Source organism: Condylura cristata, unplaced genomic scaffold, assembly GCF_000260355.1.
Source record: "Condylura cristata isolate star-nosed mole 26May11 unplaced genomic scaffold, ConCri1.0 scaffold00003, whole genome shotgun sequence".
NCBI classification, from domain to species: domain Eukaryota; kingdom Metazoa; phylum Chordata; class Mammalia; order Eulipotyphla; family Talpidae; genus Condylura; species Condylura cristata.
This window is the reverse complement of record NW_004567104.1, coordinates 33,039,959-33,059,956: the sequence shown is the minus strand read 5'-3', so window position 1 is coordinate 33,059,956 and position 19,998 is coordinate 33,039,959. Positions and strand designations below refer to the sequence as shown.

General features: G+C 35.8%; 1 protein-coding gene across 1 annotated transcript in view; it reads right to left on the bottom strand.

Annotated features, from left to right (window-relative positions):
- Positions 1–19,998, bottom strand: part of KPNA1 (karyopherin alpha 1 (importin alpha 5)) — a 47,860-nt gene that overhangs the window by 27,292 nt on the left and 570 nt on the right. Inside the window, exons 2-4 of the mRNA XM_004675162.2 lie at positions 11,675–11,808; positions 1,994–2,101; positions 247–346 (exon numbers count right to left, since the gene is read on the bottom strand). Of these exons, the coding sequence (XP_004675219.1) occupies positions 247–346; positions 1,994–2,101; positions 11,675–11,803 (337 nt within the window). The 5' untranslated portion in view covers positions 11,804–11,808. The remainder of the gene's footprint in view (positions 1–246; positions 347–1,993; positions 2,102–11,674; positions 11,809–19,998) is intronic.

The following is a 19,998-nucleotide window of genomic DNA, read 5'->3' as shown; positions in this document are numbered from 1 at the left end:
CAATTTAAAGATCTTTTATAAGATAACTCAGAAATCAAAATAATGCTCCTTTCTGGTTGTGATCCAACTGTACAAAAAGTTAGGAAATTAAAACTCAGTTGTAACTCAAATTACATATGGTGATCTGTGTCCCTTTATTTTGTTGACATACTCCAAAGCAAGTTATCAGAGGTACAGAAAATAGATTATGACAAAGTAAGATTTTGTGAATAAATATAAAAATAACCTAACATATTCAGAACTCACCTTTTGAAAGCAGTTTTCTGAATTTCTGTGTTGCTGAAAGCTGCTGCTCTGGGCTATTGGAAAATATCATTTCAATCATGTCAGAAGTAATAACACCACCCTGAAATCACAAACAAAACACAAATAATAAAATTCTAACATTAATTCAAAGGAAAACAAAGATAATAAATTGTAGTCAGGTTATTAACTTAATATATTATCCACAATAGCTACACAAAGGCTGGACACTTCTTTACATTCAGAAATGTTAGATGATTAAGAAGGTGATGAAGCCAAATTCTATCACTCTATCAGTGGTTTTGATGGCCTTCACAGCAGTCATTCCATCTCTACCACACCACTATTTTCATCCTGTACCCAGCCCATTTCACTATTAAATATTATTTTTCTGTATTATTTCTTTATTGTCCAGTATATACCAAAGCTCCTGATTTGCACAGTGTGTGCTCAATATTTATTAAGTGAATATAGTCTCACATAAACACAGATCTAACTACTGCTACATCTAATAGATTGCTCTTGAATTCATTTAAAGTTCTGGTTTTTGCTTTATTAAAACTTTTTGGTTTCTTTTTTTTTTAAAGATTATTTATTTATGAATACAGAACTGGGGTATAGGCCAGAGGTATAGAGGTGGTAACAGGGCCCACCAGAGGGGGAGCTGAATAGACAGATTGACAAAGTATACTGCTGAGGGGAGCAACAGGCAAGACAGAGGAGGTCTGCCATGCTATGTGGGTTACGTCCCTGGCCACGGATTGAACTTGTGCTAAAGTAGCTATGGTCAGCTTTGTAGTGCTGCACTTTAATCTGTTGCACCACCAGGGAGGGCCTGGTTCCCACTTCTTTTTTTTGTTCTACTAGAACTTTTCTATTTCCCACTACCACTCAACCTATCTGACTTAGTAAACTTTCTTTTCAGGATCATTTGTCACAATGAAGTTATTGTATGAACGGTTAAATGAAATATAAATAATGATTAAAGAAGGAACTTTGAAGAAAGCTACACTGAGTTGTAAATGCTAGATGGCTAAAGCAATACCCAATACTGAAGAATTCTGATAAGAGAGTGAAGCAGTCTCCTCTTAAGAGTAAGAAAAGTACTTTGAAATTTATAAGACTGATTCCTGAATAAATAAAATAAGCATAGCATTATTATGTTAAATGTTTGAATAAACACACACAGCATTGTCCCTCAGTAGCTGCAGGGGATTGGATGATAACGGTAAGGAAGTTAAAAAAAAACCAACAAAAAAACCTGCATGCGTGTCCATGTGTGCACACATGTAAATATACATGCATGTATATAAACAGATAACATATTAAAACATTAGATATAATAAACTAAAAATCTAGACAGTGATCCATACAAACAAAACATAATTTTTGTGTTAATGTAAGAAAGTCACAAAATGGGTTACAGTAGAAAATCCTAACAGTTACATGGAATCAACTTTTTAAATCAAACACCCGTTCTTGTAACTGAAAAGGACAAATTGGGGTTTCTTTTAAAGTATCCCTTATTATTCAGCATTTAAGGAATAATTTCATTTTGTAAGTTTTTATATCTGAATTAATTTTCATAATTTATTTAATTTTGTTACTCAAAATACAACAAACATTTAATGAATCATGAGATAGTTTATGACTTCTTTTAAAAATGAAATGCCACATACTTTTTGTAGTCATCCAACTTTGTATCTTCAACAGAAAAGCACTAGTAACAGTAGTTCTCTATCTTACTTACTGGTGCCATTTCCATGTTATTAATCTGAGCCTCATGGAAGCCTCCATCTGACATAACTTCTTCTTCCGTTTCTTCTTCTGCTGTAGCAACATTTCTTCGCTTGAATAACTGAAAAATAAATAACTTACTACAGCAACTTTTAACACAAGGTAATTCAACATCCAAATACTAGAAAACAATCTATACATCACTGAGGATGAAATTCTTTGAAACTTATTTTTAAAATTCTAAAGTCTGAGTCTCCATCAACCTTACCTATTAAAGATATATTTCAGCATTTTCCAAGTCTTATATTCAAAAACAATATAACACTTTATATAACATGATATAACACAACACTTTAATGAGGTAAAATTCACTAATGCAAACCTGACATTAAATGACATATAAAAAAGGTGAAATGTGGGGTTCCTCCCTGGTGGCGCAGCGGGCTAAAGCACAGCACTAAGAAGCTAAAGCCACTTCAGCATGAGTTCGATTCCTGCTTGCCCTGGAGGTGACCACATGGCGTGGCAGACCTCTCCTGACCCGCCCGCTGCTCCCCTCAGCAGTGTATTTCCTAGATCTGCCTGTTCTGCTCCCCACTGTCTTGGGTGAAGCCACTCACCACCCCGCACCTCTGGCCTGTACCCCAGTTCTATATGCATAAATAAATAAATTTTTAAAAAATCTAAAAAAACAAAAGGTGAAATGTGAAAATGTGAAAAAGGACCTTTGGCATGCTTGGTCATGCCCTCTTCCCGTGAGACAAAGTAAGTGATAGGATAGCCTTACCACTACATCTGGGGAAATGAGGATTAAAATAAATCCAGGTCATTTTAACACTTTACTCTTAACCTTCACTAATAGTGGATTAAAAGCTGCCTCCCATTATTCTAAAGAGTCCTAGGGAGTCATGATGAGGTACAATAACATGCTCTAATCCTTTTCAGGATTTTAAAATTTTATTATATATATATATATACATATATATATATACATATACATTATTCTTCATTTTGTACATATTTCATCTCAGTTGTAATCCCCGTGGACTTACAACCACCACTTCACCCATGTGCCATCACCATAGTCCCTTGTGCTTCTCCCATGTACTCTTCCCACCCTGTTTTGGTCTTGTTCCCCTCTCCTCCCCTGTAGAATGTCTCTGGTTTACATGGATGGAGATGGAAAAGATCATGCTTAGTGAAATAAGTCAGAAAGAAAAAGAAAAATGCTGGATGGTTTCACTCAAGAGTGTAAGGAATCAGGAAAAAAAAATACAGACAGACAGATAGATAAATTGTAATAAAATAAAAAAGAACATGCTCTAACTCTAAAGAGTAAAAAAAAGCATATTGTCTCTTTACACACAGTTGTTTTAGATAGGAAAGTAAATGTGGACCTTTCTACTCTCTCTGACTAGATGGAATTCCTCTCATGGAATCCTCTCTGATACTTCATATATCCCATTTTTGGCTAATGGGAGCCAGTTTAAGCCTCTTCCTTGATCTTTCAAACACAATTTCAGTGATCTAATAACGCCCTTCTTTTAAGCTATTAAGAAATACTATAGGTTCAGCCTGAATAGTCCCTATTTTTTTTTTTAAAGATTTTTTTAATTTATTTGTGCATACAGAACTGGGGTACAGGCCAGAGGCTCAGGGGCAGTGAGAGGCTTCACCAGAGACAGAGTGGGGAGCAGAACAGGCAGATGAACGAAGTACACTGCTAAGGGGAGCAGTGGGCGGGTCAGGAGAGGACTGCCACGCCATGTGGTCACCTCCGGGGCAGGCGGGAATCAAACTCATGCGGAAGTGGCTTCAGCTTCTTAGTGCAGTGCTTTAACCCGCTGCGCCACCAGGGAGGGCCAATAGTCCCTATTTTTAACTGTGAATCAACTATTTTTCCAAAAAATCTTGTTTGAGTGAAAACTCTAATAACCACGATCTCAAGGTTCTAAGGATGCTCAATGCTTCAAAGTATTTCACTATTTCTGAGTTGGGTTTCTGTGTTATTTTTAAAGAAAATACATCATGACTCCCAATGATATTAACCAACTCAATTTTATAACTTGGTTTTATATTCCCCTATTTTCATAAGCTAAAAAAGCCAGGTTCTGAATATTAACAAATACTTGCTTGCTTTATCTATATACAAAATACAGTTTCATGATTACTTTTAGTAATCTTACATGATTACTAAAAGTAGTTTACAATTTTATACTTCTTTTTGTCCATAAGATTATCATACTGCTGTATTTTAAAGTATGTTAAAATAATTCCTGCATGATTTAGCCAATAGCATGACATAGTTAAGGTCAACAGATTTCTTTGGTTCATTTTTAAGGACTTCTAACCTCATTCTGATTTAAGTTTGTCTTGTAATTACTTAAAACACAGACTACAAAACCAAGCTTTATCAACTACATTATCTACTGGTACTAAGAAACTTATTTCCACAGTGTTATTTACTATAATATGGCATGGTAGGGCATTGCTAGTGACCTTAAATTACTACAGCTCATGAACAAAACAACTGCCAATAACTGGAATCTGAAATTAAAAATGTAATACCATTTATATCACAAGGATATAACATCATTTCAGAAGATGAGAAATTCTTAGCGAAGAGAAAGGCTACACCGACAGTTAAGGAATAAGCCCCAAGAATAAATAATACTGAAGGCAGCAGAAATACGAAAATGTAGAGCAGAGGTATCCAGAGAGGGGAAAAAATGAAAGTGATAAATTATTTGGTAAGTTTAATCAAGTGGAAAATCGGACAAAAGAGCTGAAAGAAAAGAAAAAACAGGCAGCTAGGAATTCAAGGAAGGCGGCCAACCAAGGTAAAATAGATAACTCCAGAAAAAAGCAAAGTACAAAAAAGGAAATGCAGTCACAGTACACTATTCATCTCACCAAAAAATAACACATAGTCATATAACTAAACAGGAAGATGGAGGTAAGGGAAAGAGTAATCTAAGATCTTAAATTTTTACCTGGCCTAAAAGTACATCAACAGACAATAATTTAAATTGATAAATAGAGTAACACAGACATATTAATTAGAAATGTAGTAACATAAACCACATTCAAAAGTTTAGAAGTTTGAAAATGATTTATAAGGGTATTAGAGTAGGTACAGTGCTGGTTCGGTCTCAAGTATTAGAGCACAATTTAACTTTTTCAACTACTACTCAGAAAATATGAAATTTTTAAAAATAAAAAAATTGGCAAAAATAACCATGATTTGTATACCTTATTTATAGACTCAATATGCCTGAACTTGCCACCATTAGGTAATCAATGGGAAAACGCTGCCTATTCACAAGCTTATAAACTTGCTCATCACTTCCAAAGATACTTTTTATAAGTAAAACCACCAAGCAAGACTCCCTCCTTCTCACTATAGTTTTTACCATAGTATGCAACCTACTTATGTTGAATCCCAAAGAATCTACATTCAGTTGGAAATCTTTAATAGTAAATGAAGTGATTTTTTTTGTTGTTCATAAACTATTACAAGTACAGGCTTAATTAGGATGACTACAACAATTAAGATTTTTGCCAAAAATCAATTTTAGTTAGATAAGTGCTGAATGAAGAACCCAACATTGATAACTTGGTTACATCAACTCCTGTATTTCTTTTTTAGATTTATTTCTTTAGGCATAAAAAAACTGAGGTGTAGCCCAGTGGTGCGGGGCTGAGAGGATTCACTAAACAGAGTGGGGAGCAGAACAGGCAAGGTGTACTGAAATACACTGATGAAGGGAGCAGGAGAAACGAGAGGTATGCTGCGCCAGGGGTCCAACTAGTGCTGCAATGGCTTTGGGTAGATTCATAGTGCTGCACTTTAACACCTTATGCCACCAGGAAGAGCCCTCAACTCCTTTATTTTATTTTATTTTTTTTAAGATTTATTTATCTGTACATACAAAACTGAGGTACAGTTCAGAGGTTCAGGGGCGGTGAGAGACTTCACCAGAGACAGAGTGGGGAGCAGAACAAGCAAATCGACGAAGTACACTGCTGAGGGGAGCAGCGGGCAGATCAGGAGAGGTCTGCCACGCAATGTGGTCATCTCTGGGGCAGGCGGGAATCGAACTCATGCGGAAGTGGCTTTAGCTTCTTAGTGCTGTGCTTTAACCTGCTGTGCCACCAGGGAGGGCCTCAACTCCTTTATTAATCTCAAATCTAGCTGTTCAGTTAGATGTTCAGTTGGCTAGGGCAATGACTTTTCTCCATTGATAACAAAGCAGTTTTGAAAAGATAAGCAATACCTAACTGAATATGTATTTTACTGGTATTCACTATTTAACAAATTAGACATAAAACTAGTAATGCTGTGGTATTAAGATGCCTAATTAGTTCAAGCAGTTCTCCATACATTAAGATAGTATACATGAGTGCCCTCCCTGGTGGCACAACGGGTTAGGATGCAGCACTGCAAGATGGTCACAGCCTCTTCAGTGTTAGTTCAATCCCCGGCCCCACAGTTTACCCACATGGCACAGCAGACCTCTCCTGGCCCACCACTGCTCCCCTCAGCAGTGTACTTCACTGATCTGCCTGTTCTACTCCCCACTTTGTCTTTGGTAAAGTCTCTCACTGCCCCTGCACCTCTGGCCTGTACCTCAGTTCAGTATGAATAAAGAAATAAATCTTAAAAAAAAAAAAGATGGTATACATGAAATGACAAAATTAAAATTTTAAGTAGAGTAACTTAAAATCCAGAAAACTTCTCTTGAAAACTAATTAAAGCCCTAACACAATTTCAGATCTCCCACAATGAAAATGATGTAAATTATAAAAAGTTTTACTAGATGTACAGAATATTTGGGCTCATTTAATTTTTTTTTTTTTTTTAAGATTTATTTATGCTTACAGAACTGGGATACAGGCCTAAGGTGTGGGTGAGAGGATTCACCAGAGACAGAGTGGGAACAGAACAGGCAGAGATACTGAAACGCACTGCTGAGGGGAGCAGCATCCTGGTCAAGAGAAGTCTGTCACGCCATGTGGGTCAGCTCACAGACTGGGGATCGAACTCATGCTGCAATGGCTTCTGAAAGCTTCATAATGCAGAGCTTTACCCATTGCACCACTAAGAAGAACCTTGATTTTATTTTTTTATAACAGTTTATTTTTACATCATTTTGTATATATTTTTTTTCCATCTCAATTGTAATCCCCGCGGGTTTCCCATCACCAAGTCACCGGTGCACTTCCCTCCCCACACCCCCGTTTTTGATCCCATTCCCCACTCCACCCCCACAGAATGTCTCTGGTATATGGTTGTTCATTATTTTTGTTATTTTCTCGCCTGGTCCATTATACTCCTGCTATGAGTGAAACCATCCGGTATTTTTCTTTCTCTTTCTGGCTTATCTCACTAAGCATGATCTTTTCCAGCTCCATCCAAGTTGCTGCAAAACACATGCGTTTCTCTTTTTTGGTTGCTGAGTAATATTCCATTGTATATATGTACCACATCTTTTTTATCCAGTCATCTACTTTTGGGCATTTGGGCTGCTTCCATGTTTTTCCAATTTTAAATAAAGCAGCAATAAACATGGGGGTGCAGGTATCTTTTTGAATCAGTGTTTTTGTGTCTTTTGGGTAGATGCCTAGGAGTGGGATTGCTGGGTCGTAGGGAAGCTCCATGTTTAGCAATTTGAGGAACCTCCAAACAGTTTTCCATAGTGGTTGTACTAGTTTGCATTCCCACCAGCAGTGCAAGAGAGTTCCTTTTTCTCCACATTCTCGCCAACATTTGTTGTTGCTAGTTGTTTGAAGATGTGTCATTCTCACTGGGGTGAGGTGGTATCTCATTGTGGTTTTAATTTGCATCTCCCTTATTACGAGTGATGTTGAACACTTTTTCATATGCTTGTTGGCCATCTGCATTTCCTCTTTGGAGAAGTGTCTTTTTAGCTCTTCTGCCCATTTTTTGGTGGGGTTGTTTATTTTTGTTGAGTTTCATCAGTTCTCCGTATATTTTTGTGATCAGTCCTTTATCACTACTTTTGTGTGAGAAAATGTTTTCCCAATTAGTGGGCTGTCTGTTTGTTTTGTAATGTCTCTTTTGCTGTACAGAAGCTCTAAAGTTTTTTTTAAATATACATTCTACAAGGAAATTTACAGAAAATCAACCATTACCAAGAAAAAGAACAAAATGAACAGTATACTGGCCCTCCCTGGTGGCACAATGGTTTGAAGCACAGCACATAAAGCTGTCCCTCAGCCACCAGCTAGTTTGATCCCTGCCCCGGAGGAGATCTACAGGGCACAGACCTCTTCCATCTCGCCCGCTGTTCCCCTCAGCAGTGTACTTCGTCGATTTGCCTGTTCTGCTCCCTACTCTGACTCTGGTGACACCCTCGCTGCCCCTGCACCTCGGCCTGTACCCCAGTTCTATAAAAATAATCTTTAAGAAAAAGTTATATCAACAACAGTGTCATCGTAACATTTCCTTTTTTCATATTTATCTATTTTATAAGGCACTAGTTTACAATACTGTATGATTTAGGTAATGGGTTCATACCTCTTCAGATCTACAGTATCCACCAAGTATATAGTCCTCTCCCAGGGACCACTGGCCCCCACCCTATTCCTTCCTCTCTAGCAGCCTGAATTTTATAGTCATAATTCTAGATTTGTTTTAACTTTGTCTGTTCCTTTGCTACTCTATGTTCCACATAAGATTGAAATCATTCAGTATTTGTCTTTCTCCTTCTGACTTATTTCACTTAGCATAATCCCCTTCAGTTCCATACATGTTGTCACAAATGGCAAGATTTCATGTTTTTACAACTTAGTACTCTTTCCATTGTGCATGTATACATCTTCTTTATCTATTCATCTGCTGCAGGGCACTTAGGTTACTACCATTAAGTTGGGTATAATGCTATAATGAACACAGAAGTGCATATATTCTTTTGCATTCTTTGGACAAAAACCAAGGAGCGTTATTGTTAGACCATATGGTTCATCTATTGTTAGTATTTTGAGGGACCACCGTATTTTTTTCTTTAGGGGCTGGAACCAGTCTACATTCCTACCAATGGTATTTGAGGATTTTCTCTCTAACATCCTTGCCAGCATTTATTATTTATGGTTTTGTTGATATGGGCCACTCAATTGGAATAAGGTGTGGTTTTATTTTGTATTTCCTTGAAATGCAATGTTTAAAAAAAATTAAACATTTTTTTTCATGTGTCCATCAGTCATTTCTATTTTTTCTTTAAAGAGTTGTCTATTTAGCTCTTCTGCCCATTTTTTTTATTGTTTTCTATTTGTTGACTTCTATCAGTTCTTTGCATATACTGGATATCAGCCCCTTGTCAGGTGTACGGCATATCAGTATTTTCTCCCGTTTTGTAGTATGTACTTTCATTTTTAAAAGATTTATTTATTTATGCATACAGAACATATAGAACTTGGGTACAGGCCAGAGATGTAGGGGCAGTGAGAGGATTCAGCAGAGACAGAGTAGGGAGCAGAACAGGCCGACTGAAGTACACTGCTGAGGGGAGCAGCAGGTGGGTCAAAAGAGGTCTGGCTTACCATGTGGGTCACCTCTGGGGCAGGAGGGGATGGAACTCATGCTAAAGTAGCTTTAGCTGTTTAGTGCTGTGCTTTAACCCGCTGCACTACCAGGGAGGGCCCAGTACTTTCATTTTAATAGTAGTTTCTGTGTTTTGTTTGTTTTTTCAGTGCAGAAGCTTTTAATTTAATGTAGTCCTATTTAATTTGTTTTTGTTTTCCTTGTTACTGGAGAGAAGTGCCCAAAAATATTATTGAAGCCAATGTCATTGAGTGTTTTTCCAATGCTTTATTCTATATATTTTATAATTTCCGGCCTTACATCCAAGTCTTTTTACATTTTGAGTTATTTTTTGTATAGCTATGAGAGTGGTCCAATTTCCCCAATACCAATTGTTAAATGGTTCCTTTCTGTTGTTTACTCTTAGTTCCTTTGTCACAGAATTAGTTGTCTATATATTGTTGGTTTGTTTCTGAGCTCTCTCAATTCCATTCTACTGTGTCTATTTTTATTCCAGTATCTGTCACATTGTTTTGGTTATTATAAATTTGTATTATAGTTTTAAATTTCTATCCCTCTTCCTGTTTGTCAAGATTGCTTTGGCTATTCAAAGTCTTTTGTAGTTTGATACAAACTTGAGTATTGTTTGTTCAATTTCTAAGAACGCCAATGCACTGAATCAATATGGTATTTGAGGCAAGATGGGCATTTTACAATTTTAATTCTTCCAATCCACCAGCATAGAGTATTCTTCCACATCCTCATTCTGTACTCATATTTATTTTAAATGTCTTCTAATTTTTGTTGAATATAGGTCTTTTACCTCCTTTGTTAGGCTTATTCCTAGGTATTTAATGCCTTTTGATGTTACTGTAAACTGGACTGTTTTTCTTGATATCTTTCTTTTCTATTTCATTATTTGTATATAGAAATGCAAGACTTTTTTGTACATTGGTTTTTGTAACCTGACACTTTACTAATTCAATATTTCTAATAGTTTAGCGGAGTCTTTCAGAATTTTCATCTGAAAATAGTAATAGCTTTGCTTCTTTGCCATTTTAGACTCTTTTTACACTTTCAGTTGTCTAATTGCTCTGGCTCCAACTTTCAATACTACGCTGTGTATTGTGTATCTCAATGTGTCCATTGAGAATGGACACATCCTTGTCCTGTATCTGATCTCAAAGGAAAGTAAAGGAAAATAGAGGAAGATAGAAGTGAAAATGTGAGTTCCAGATTCACCTGTAGGTATTCTTGGATTAAAGTTCATCAAACAATTAATTTGTTAAATTACAGAATTATTTAGGGATAAAAAGAAATATTCTCTAAAGTTTTGCTTTATATTTTAAATAAAAATATATACACACAAACATGAAGCAAGTATGACAATGCTATTACTGAACTCAAAGGAAAAGTTTATGAAGTTCATTATATAGCATATTTTTAACGTTTATAATTTTTTTTTTAAAGATTTATTTATTTGTGCATACAGAACTGGGGTACAGGCCAGAGGCTCAGGGGCGGCGAGAGGCTTCACCAGAGACAGAGTGGGGAGCAGAACAGGCAGATCGAAGAAGTACACTGCTGAGGGGAGCAGTGGGCGGGTCAGAAGAGGTCTGCCACACCATGTGGTCACCTCCGGGGCAGGCGGGAATCGAACTCATGCGGAAGGGGCTTTAGATTCTCAGTGCTGTGCTTTAACCCGCTGCGCCACCAGGGAGGGCCACGTTTATAATTTTTAATTTTAATTTTTATAATATTTATTACTGTAAATTAAAAGTTTACAATGAAAAGCAATGCTGTACTGTCGCATAAGAATTAAAAAAACATGAACATAAAATCTTAAGGAAGATTCAATTTAGAAAAATAAAATATGCTAAAGATAAATAGGCCAAAATATTAAACAGTAGTTATACTGGAAACAGAAAAACCTGAAAGAAGTCTTCAGTCTTTATTCCACTTGTACTACTTTCCTTTCCCACACTCCCTACACATGTTGATCTTATAGTGTTTATGTGTGAAGGGTGTTAGGGAGGAGTATATAAGCACATGTATATTAAACAGTTATTGTTAAAATAAAGGAATGTAGTTTTAGGCTTAAAATGGAACATTAAATTTTTAAAAATAAATTAATAAGGGTAAATGACTTACCTGCTCTTCTCTTTTCTGTTTTCGTAACTGTAGTCCTTCTTCCTCCCTCCTTCTCCGCATCTCATCTGGATTCAGAGACTTATTTTTGTAACTCTTCAAGCGAAAGTTCTCTTTTCCTGGGGTGGTCATGATTTCTTGGAAGAAAAAGAGAAAGATGGTAGTGAATAAATGAGTTAAATGTAAAGATGTCTGTTATTCTGAAAATGCCATCTTTTAAACATTACATGCCCAGGCCAACACTGCAGAAATTATTTAACAGCGTTGCAGTGAACAATGTTTTTTTTTTTTTAATAGTTTTGTTTTTTTTTTTTAAAGATTTATTTATTTGTACATACAGAACTGGGGTACAGGCCAGAGGCTCAGGGGCGGTGAGAGGATTCACCAGAGACAGTGGGGAGCAGAACAGGCAGATCGACGAAGTACACTGCTGAGGGGAGCAGCGGGCGGGTCAGGAGACGTCTGCCGCGCCATGTGGTCACCTCTGGGGCAAGCGGGAATCGAACTCATGCGGAAGTGGCTTTAGCTTCTCAGTGCAGTGCTTTAACCCGCTGCGCCACCAGGGAGGGCCCACTGCACCATTTTATAAATGACCATTGTATATGGGATATCCATCCTTACCAATATTTGTTATCACATTTTTTTTATTCTAACCTCATAGGCGTGAAATTTTATCTACTGATTTGATTTGCATTTATTTGATGGCTACTGAAACGAAGCATCTTTTCATCACATTTTTATCAACTATATATCATCCATAAAAGAACCATCTATTCAGATTCTTTGCCTTTATCGGTGAAGAGTAAGAGTTTATCCTGCAACAGTTTTAAAAACACCTTTTTACTCAACTATTTAATCTTCATTCAGCTCTTAGTATCAACACCTTTTACATTGTACCACTTCAATAATTAAATGTGTGTTTAGCATTTCTTAGATCAAATCTGAATATTTTTGTTGTACAAGATTCACTGGTCTTGATTCATTCAATACCAATCCATACCCACAGCTCACTGCAGTATTCTTTTATTATAGTCAAGATGGTATACATGTAGTGTGCAGAGCAATCCACTGAGTCTATAACTCTCAAGCACATAATAGTCTCAATATTTGACATTTATAATGTTCTTTGTAGAACCATAAAATGCTAATATACATCATCGTGTAAATGAAATATAACCTTATTAGAAAACATGTTGTACATTTAATATTAAAAAACCAAAACCACAAGAAACTACACTAAAAAATAAATTATGGGTTTATGAATATATTTACACAAAAATGAATTTAAGTACAAAAAATGTTCAGTACACTTGTGAATATTAATTATTCATTTGTTACAAATAAGAAGAGGCAAGTCCTTTTTTTAAAAGACTAACAAAAATTCAGGAAGAAAAACTAAATTAAGTCCATCTAACCCATTTTCTCCCAGTTAAACAATTAAAAATTACCTTTATTATACTGACAATAGCTAGTGCTCAATGGCAGTAAAGTTTGGGGAAAAACCTGCAATAATCCTCTCTAATGAGAAGTCAATGCTGTTGTCAATTCATAGGTGCTCATCTCCGGTTACAGCTCTAGCTCCAATTCCATGAATCTAACAGAAGTACTTATTTTCTTTCATGCCATTGCTTCAGACCCTCTTTCACTGCTGTTTATTATGACTTTCAATCCTGAGTACTGATTTCACCTTCCATATCTATGGGCTCCCAACTTACAAGGTTCCCACAAAAGATATTCTCAATATTCCAACACTTAAAGGAAATATTAACCAAGAAGTTTGGGGATTTACACCCCAGCATTCACTAACTCTACTTATACCCAAAAGGAATAAAAAAGTACCACATATTAGAATTAGAATGTTCACTGTGTAGAGTAATTGTTACAGTGAAAAATTATAGATCTAAAAATTCCAAAATGAGATCTTGGGTATGGAGAATAATCATGATATACTAAGAAATGAGAAAAAACAGAATACTAACTTATGAAAATCTCGATGCTGGGAATAAAACCCAACTTATTCATTTTACTTTAAAAAATACTCCATAACTCAGGAATAAAAAAACTTAATTAATATTCCTTTACCTCCCAAATTTTGTACAGAAGCAATATGGTGGCAATATTTGAAAAACTTTCAAATAAGAGTTGAAAGTATATCCTGACTACAATGAACCTACCAAAATTGCCTCACGATGAATTTCTTTACTCTGAGTTAAAATTTTATTAACATGCTGTTATGTTATCAAAGTTCTGACTGTATATTTTAGATCTTTATGAAAGAGAAAAACTACCTCTTCCCTTATAGTTGGTTTTGTTTTCAATATCTCTTTTCCAAAAAAGCACAAAAGGTTCCTTCACAGTTAAAATTAAAGAAAAACAAACAAAACTTGCCCTTTCATCTTACGCATATTCATCACTGAAATTTAATAAGTTCTGCCATATATCTAACCATTTAAAGGGATTTACACATTTCAAATTAAGTATTAGCACATAAAGAATATACACTTCTCACTAAAATAAATCAATTCAAAACAAAATTATAATCTTCAATACTAAACACAGTAAGAAGCAAACAGCAGACATTAAAAGGCTGTGGAAAGAATGAAAAGAACAAGCTTTTCTTATGTAAAGAAATAAAGCATTTGATATGGTAAACTAATTTGTAAACCTTTCTGTAAGGAATGAACCACAAGGAGAGAGAACAGATAATAGCTAAGATGTCAAAACCGCAGAAGCTATAAAGCAGATGGCCAAATAGCATTTTAGCAGCAAATGGAGAACTCTGAAGCCTAAATACTTGACTCATGTTGCCCACAAAGGGAGGCTTCACAACAAGAGTACCACCAGGTATCTCTGATGTTACTAGAAATAAGCTTAGCTGAAGTCTACAGTGATCACATATCTACTTTTTCTTCTCCTTTCTGCATAGCTAGGCAACATCCCTCCCCAGCACCTAAAAAAAATTAAGAGGGCTACTCTGAAGAAACTAGAATCTCTGAAGTGGGCAGGTGAAGGTTCAGGTGAGGTATACAGAAAGATATAGAATTTAAAAAAACAGGATTCCATTAACACAATTAATAGTAAGAACCCAATTCATTTTCTAAAAGGAGTTCTCAAAACATGACAGCCAGGTACATAATAATATCCTCCAGGTAAGAAAACTGGAGGCTATCTTTCTCAAAGAAAATAACCAGCCCAAAAGGATTAGGAGAGTTCTTTTCCCCCAAAAGTGGCTACCTCCTCTCCTATCCACCCCTGAACAAGTCACACCTAGAACTTCCAATTCAGTTTCAAGAATTTCACTCTTAATCGGAAGGTACATAAGACTACCAGGCACCTGGGGAAACTCTATGAAAGAAAAACAGAGACAACAGACCCTGAAACAGAGCCAACGTGAAAGAAAAAGAAAACTTTAATTAAATAAATATATGTATGTCCTTAATAACTTCAGAAGAATTATAGTACCTATAAAACAAAATATATTCTAAGAATGACTACTAAGAAATTTAATATATGTATAAAAATTTAAAATTCAACAGAAAATTTAAAAAGTTAACACTTGAAGAAAGCTCAGTCTAAACAGAAAACAAGAAAGTGATGAGAAAGATACTATCAAAGGAACCATGTATCAAATTCAGAATATTCAATCAGTGAAGGATACCATAAATAAAATCTGCAAAGATAAAAGGCTTAAGGAAGATATTTTTCCAAGTCTAAAATCAACAGACTCAATTCAAATATAGCCTCCACAAAAATGTCTGCAAACCAAAAAGACAAGAAACCCAAAGGAAAGACAAAAGCCATCACAGACAATTATCAAAAGACAATACCTGAATGGCTCAAACCTGAATGGCTCAAACTCACTGGTAAGCCTAAAATAAAAACAGTGAGATACCACTTTACATCCAATAGACAAGCAAAAATCAGAAAGTACAATAAAACCAACTACTGGCAGAGATGTAGGCAAACAAGAAGCCTCTTGCACTGCTAGTAGCCACATAAAACTACTTTCCTATTTTATGACACAGGAATTCCACTTTGGGCAGATACTCCAGAAAATGTCTCACACAGGTCAGTATTAACTACAAATAAGAGTACAGTTACCACAATTTATTTGTGATACCATAAAGGCAACTCACATGTCAATCATTAGAAAAGAAAAAAGTGAAATGTGCTAAGAGCCACATTTTGAAACTGTATTATACACAACTACATATACAGAAAGCTCTCTAAAACAATACTGGGTAACAAAGCTTAACAGGAAAGGTTTCCAACACAACATATAAGCTAAATACATTCACATATTTCACAGTGACTCATGTAACCAAAGAATGTACAAACCAAAAGGGAGCCAGTGCCTACTGGAAAGGGGACTAATAGGAATTGTGGCTCTGAAATGAAAAAATAAGGATCTTGTATGATCTGATGATAGTGTGTCAAGAACTGAAAAGCATAATTGTCTCTAAAACATTTTACCGGAGGTCCAAAATATAATAAAAATAATAAATTTTCCCAAAGTTAAAATTTATTAAATAGTTAATAAATGCCCAGCTTGTTAAGGGTCCATGGAATTACCTTTACATGCATAAGCAAACAAAATAAATAGAAACAAAAACAAAAACCCAAATCTAATCACTTCACTGGAATTCCAGGAGACTAGAGGAAAGACAGGGAAAGTCAGACACAAGTAAAAAATCACAATGACTTTGAACTTCAATGACATTGGAATGGAGAAAACAATAAAGCAATGACTTTCAAATTTCTTAGGCCTACACTTCAATATGCAGCAAAATGACTGATGACCTGTTAAGGTAGTATAAAAGATTTTTCATTATGCAAGATCTCAAAAAGTGTTTACTTCCCTAGTATCCTTCCCAGAAACTTAGGAAATATGTGAAATAGGAGATCCAATATAGGAAAAGAGCAAAGAGTTTTAAAGATGATGTAAAGACGTATTTCAGGATAATAATCATGAACTATGCCTAGAAAGTAACCAAGCCATTGCAATAAAGGGACAACTGTCTCAAGAAATGAAAAGGGATGAAAAATAGCTATTAAATGTGAGGAAAAAAGTTAGGAAATGATACCACAATACATTACATAGTTTAATTTTAGCATTTACACAATTACTGCAAATACACTGAACACTGACTTAAGTGCCTATGGTAACTAGATTAGAATGGGAGAGGCAGTATGTGTATATGGAGGAAAGCCAACAGATAATGTCTAAAACTGCTGTGTCAAGAAAGACCAATCGAAGTTATTTATAAATATGAAAGAGGAAAAAAGCTAAAAGAAAGAAAATGGTAGCTTTCAGAGTGCAGGAACAGAGAGCAGCTGTTTTCCAAATATTACCCTGATTAAATATTTGTTGTTTTTTTTTTTTAAGACTTATTTATTTGTACATACAGAACTGGGGTACAGGCCAGAGACTCAGGGGCAGTGAGACAGAGTGGGGAGCAGAACAGGCAGATCAACGAAGTACACTGCTGAGGGGAGCAGTGGGCGGGTCAGGAGAGGTCTGCCACGCCATGTGGTCTCCTCCAGGGAAGGCGGGGATCGAACTCATGCGGAAGTGGCTTTAGCTTCTCAGTGCAGTGCTTTAACCAGCTGCGCCACCAGGGAGGGCCCTGTTGTTTTTTTTAATGGTAACAGGGCAAGAAACTTCTTTGGCTTTTACTAAATACAGTTTTCACTATACCACTTCATTATACCAAACAAACTACATCTAGTTTGTTCTGGAGAGTGGACTGCAAACATAAGACAAAATCAAATTTTAATGATTGATGTGAACATAGTACAAATATCCGTGTGTTTAAATCTCAGCTCCAACACTTTGAGAAGTAGGGCAAGTTACCTAACCTTCACAGGTAACAACCTACTCAGAGTGGTTTTGCAAGAATAATTAAGTGAAAACACATGATACAGTACTTAACCCATCAGTGAGTGCAGTGCTTTCTGTCCTTCTGTTCCATGTCTACAAACTCCCATTCTGACCCCAAACTGCCTCATTGGCCACAGAATCAAAGACTCATGGACGATTCAGCATACATCCCTCCCTCATCCTGGAAAATCTGTCATGATGAGTAAGCAGACTTAATATTTGTATATAAAGGACAGCATTATTTGTGTGAAGTGAAGATTATCCCAATTAGTCTACCACATTAGATCACAAGCATTTTACAACTTAGGTTCTACATAACACCTTTCAAAAAACTGTTCATTCCATCAGTCTTTTTCTCTGCTCTTTCACTGCAAGACCTCCAACTTTGCTAATGCAGGTTTCTCTGGTCCCCTCTGTTGGCCTAAAGCCACCTCCTGATTACTGAAGCAAAATTAGATTGAAACCAACTTCAATCAGCCAAATGAATGTTCAGTATTTCCAGTGTTTGCCTTCATTATTTTGGCTGAATTTATAAGCCCCTCCCTTAAAAGTAGAGATCTTAAAACAAATACAGGGAATTCTCTTTATACCTGTACAATCAAAAGTCTTAATATTATACAAAGTATTCATACTTTTTCAAAGTATTCATTCAAGTTAGATCTAAGAATAATCTCACTGATTTTTTTAAAAAAATCAAGGAACACCAAGACTTTATTTTAATCATTACTGTACTAAAACACTAGCGCTAAATATAATAATACCCTATTCCCAATGAGATGAAAACAAATTTAAGAGCAAAAGAGAAGGAAATAGTCGACCAACTGAGAATAGTTTTTTATCATGGTTGAGGCTAAGGAAAATTTTTAAAAATTGACACAAGTCTTAGATCTCCTGACAGCCAAAATGTAAAGATTAAAAGGAAGGCTTACAAAACAGGAATGCTCCAACAAAAAGCCATGATTTGATGGGTTTTGTTGTTGTTTTTAAAGCAAACAAAAAGGTTTCTTGCTAAGGCCTTAAAGAAGAATTTGTGTCTAAGGTCTCTTGGAAGGGACAATCAATAAATAAGAAACGGTGTGGAGACCACTGAAGATTTTTTCTTCTTTTTTTTTTGTATGTTGTCCTTTTTATGTATCAGTCCAAGATAAAAGTCAAAGTACATAATAGTACACCAACTTCTGTGAAAACTTAAAGTCCCACAATGCGAGTACAAATGAATGTTCTGTTCCCCTGATACACTGCAAACTCCTCAGGCATCTGTTCTCTGCTGCCATTTGAACTTCCTTTGCAAATTTTGCTCAGTATTCAGTTTCCTTTCAATAACTGATAAAATGCCATGCATCAATATTTATATTCATTTGAGAGTCAGAACTGCTAGTAAGTATTCCCTACATGAATGGATTAAATTTAAAAAACACAACCAAAAAATGTGAAAAGAAAAAAACTCTTAACTTGATAGTGACTTTTTGTTGTATGGCTATCCTAACAAAAGCCTGATAACCTTTTGTAAAATACTTAACTTCCCTGTTTTTAATCTGTAAATTAGGAAAAATTAACACCTAATTCAGTGACTGTAAACATTAAATGTTTTAATATAAAGTATTTAGCACAATTTAACATAATACTTTATACTGCTTTATATGGAAAAAAGACTCAACAAATATTCTCTCTAAAATTCTACTATTTAAAATCTATTACTACCCAAAAACACTTCTAAAAATAAATTTTCAGTGAAAAACAAGAGTTCAAAGTTATTCTAAAAAAGTTCAAATTTCGGCTCAATCTTTAAAACGGAGCAGGAATCACTTGTGGATTACTTTTTCAATATTACAAATCTATATGCAAGAACAAGTTACGGAAAAACAATGCCTAGAACTGAGCAATGAAGCAACAGGAGGGAGGGGGCGGGTGGAGCAGATTACCACTCATTACTGCTAAGAATGGGGGTTTTGAAGAACTGTTTCCTCAAAGGAAAAACAATGAAAGACGTAGTGGTATTACTTAATAGTGCATTTTAGAAAAACATACTTAAAAACTGTTTATTCTGCGTTTAAACCCCAACGATCGTTGAAATCGCTCAATTAAAAGTGGAACATTACGTAGGTCCATTCAAATCGAAAACATTCCTTATGACGACTTCCCTGTCATCCTTTAATTTTCCTCCTCCCCTTTTGAGCATAATCTAATACTTCGCTGTTTCCCTAGAACCGCCACTTAGACAAGCTAAGTGGAGACGAAGTTCGGTCATTGCCATAATCACCACACCCCTGTCAGACGCTTCAGGACCATGTTGTTATGACATCTGTAAACACCAGCCGACCGTTCCACCACCACCACCCCCGAACCACCCGCTCCAGCAATAACTTGTGAATTCCCGAGAAGGCTCTTCCTCCCTCGGCTAGGTTTTTTACACACCACCCCTGCTCCTTCCTGCCTCAGTCGGGGC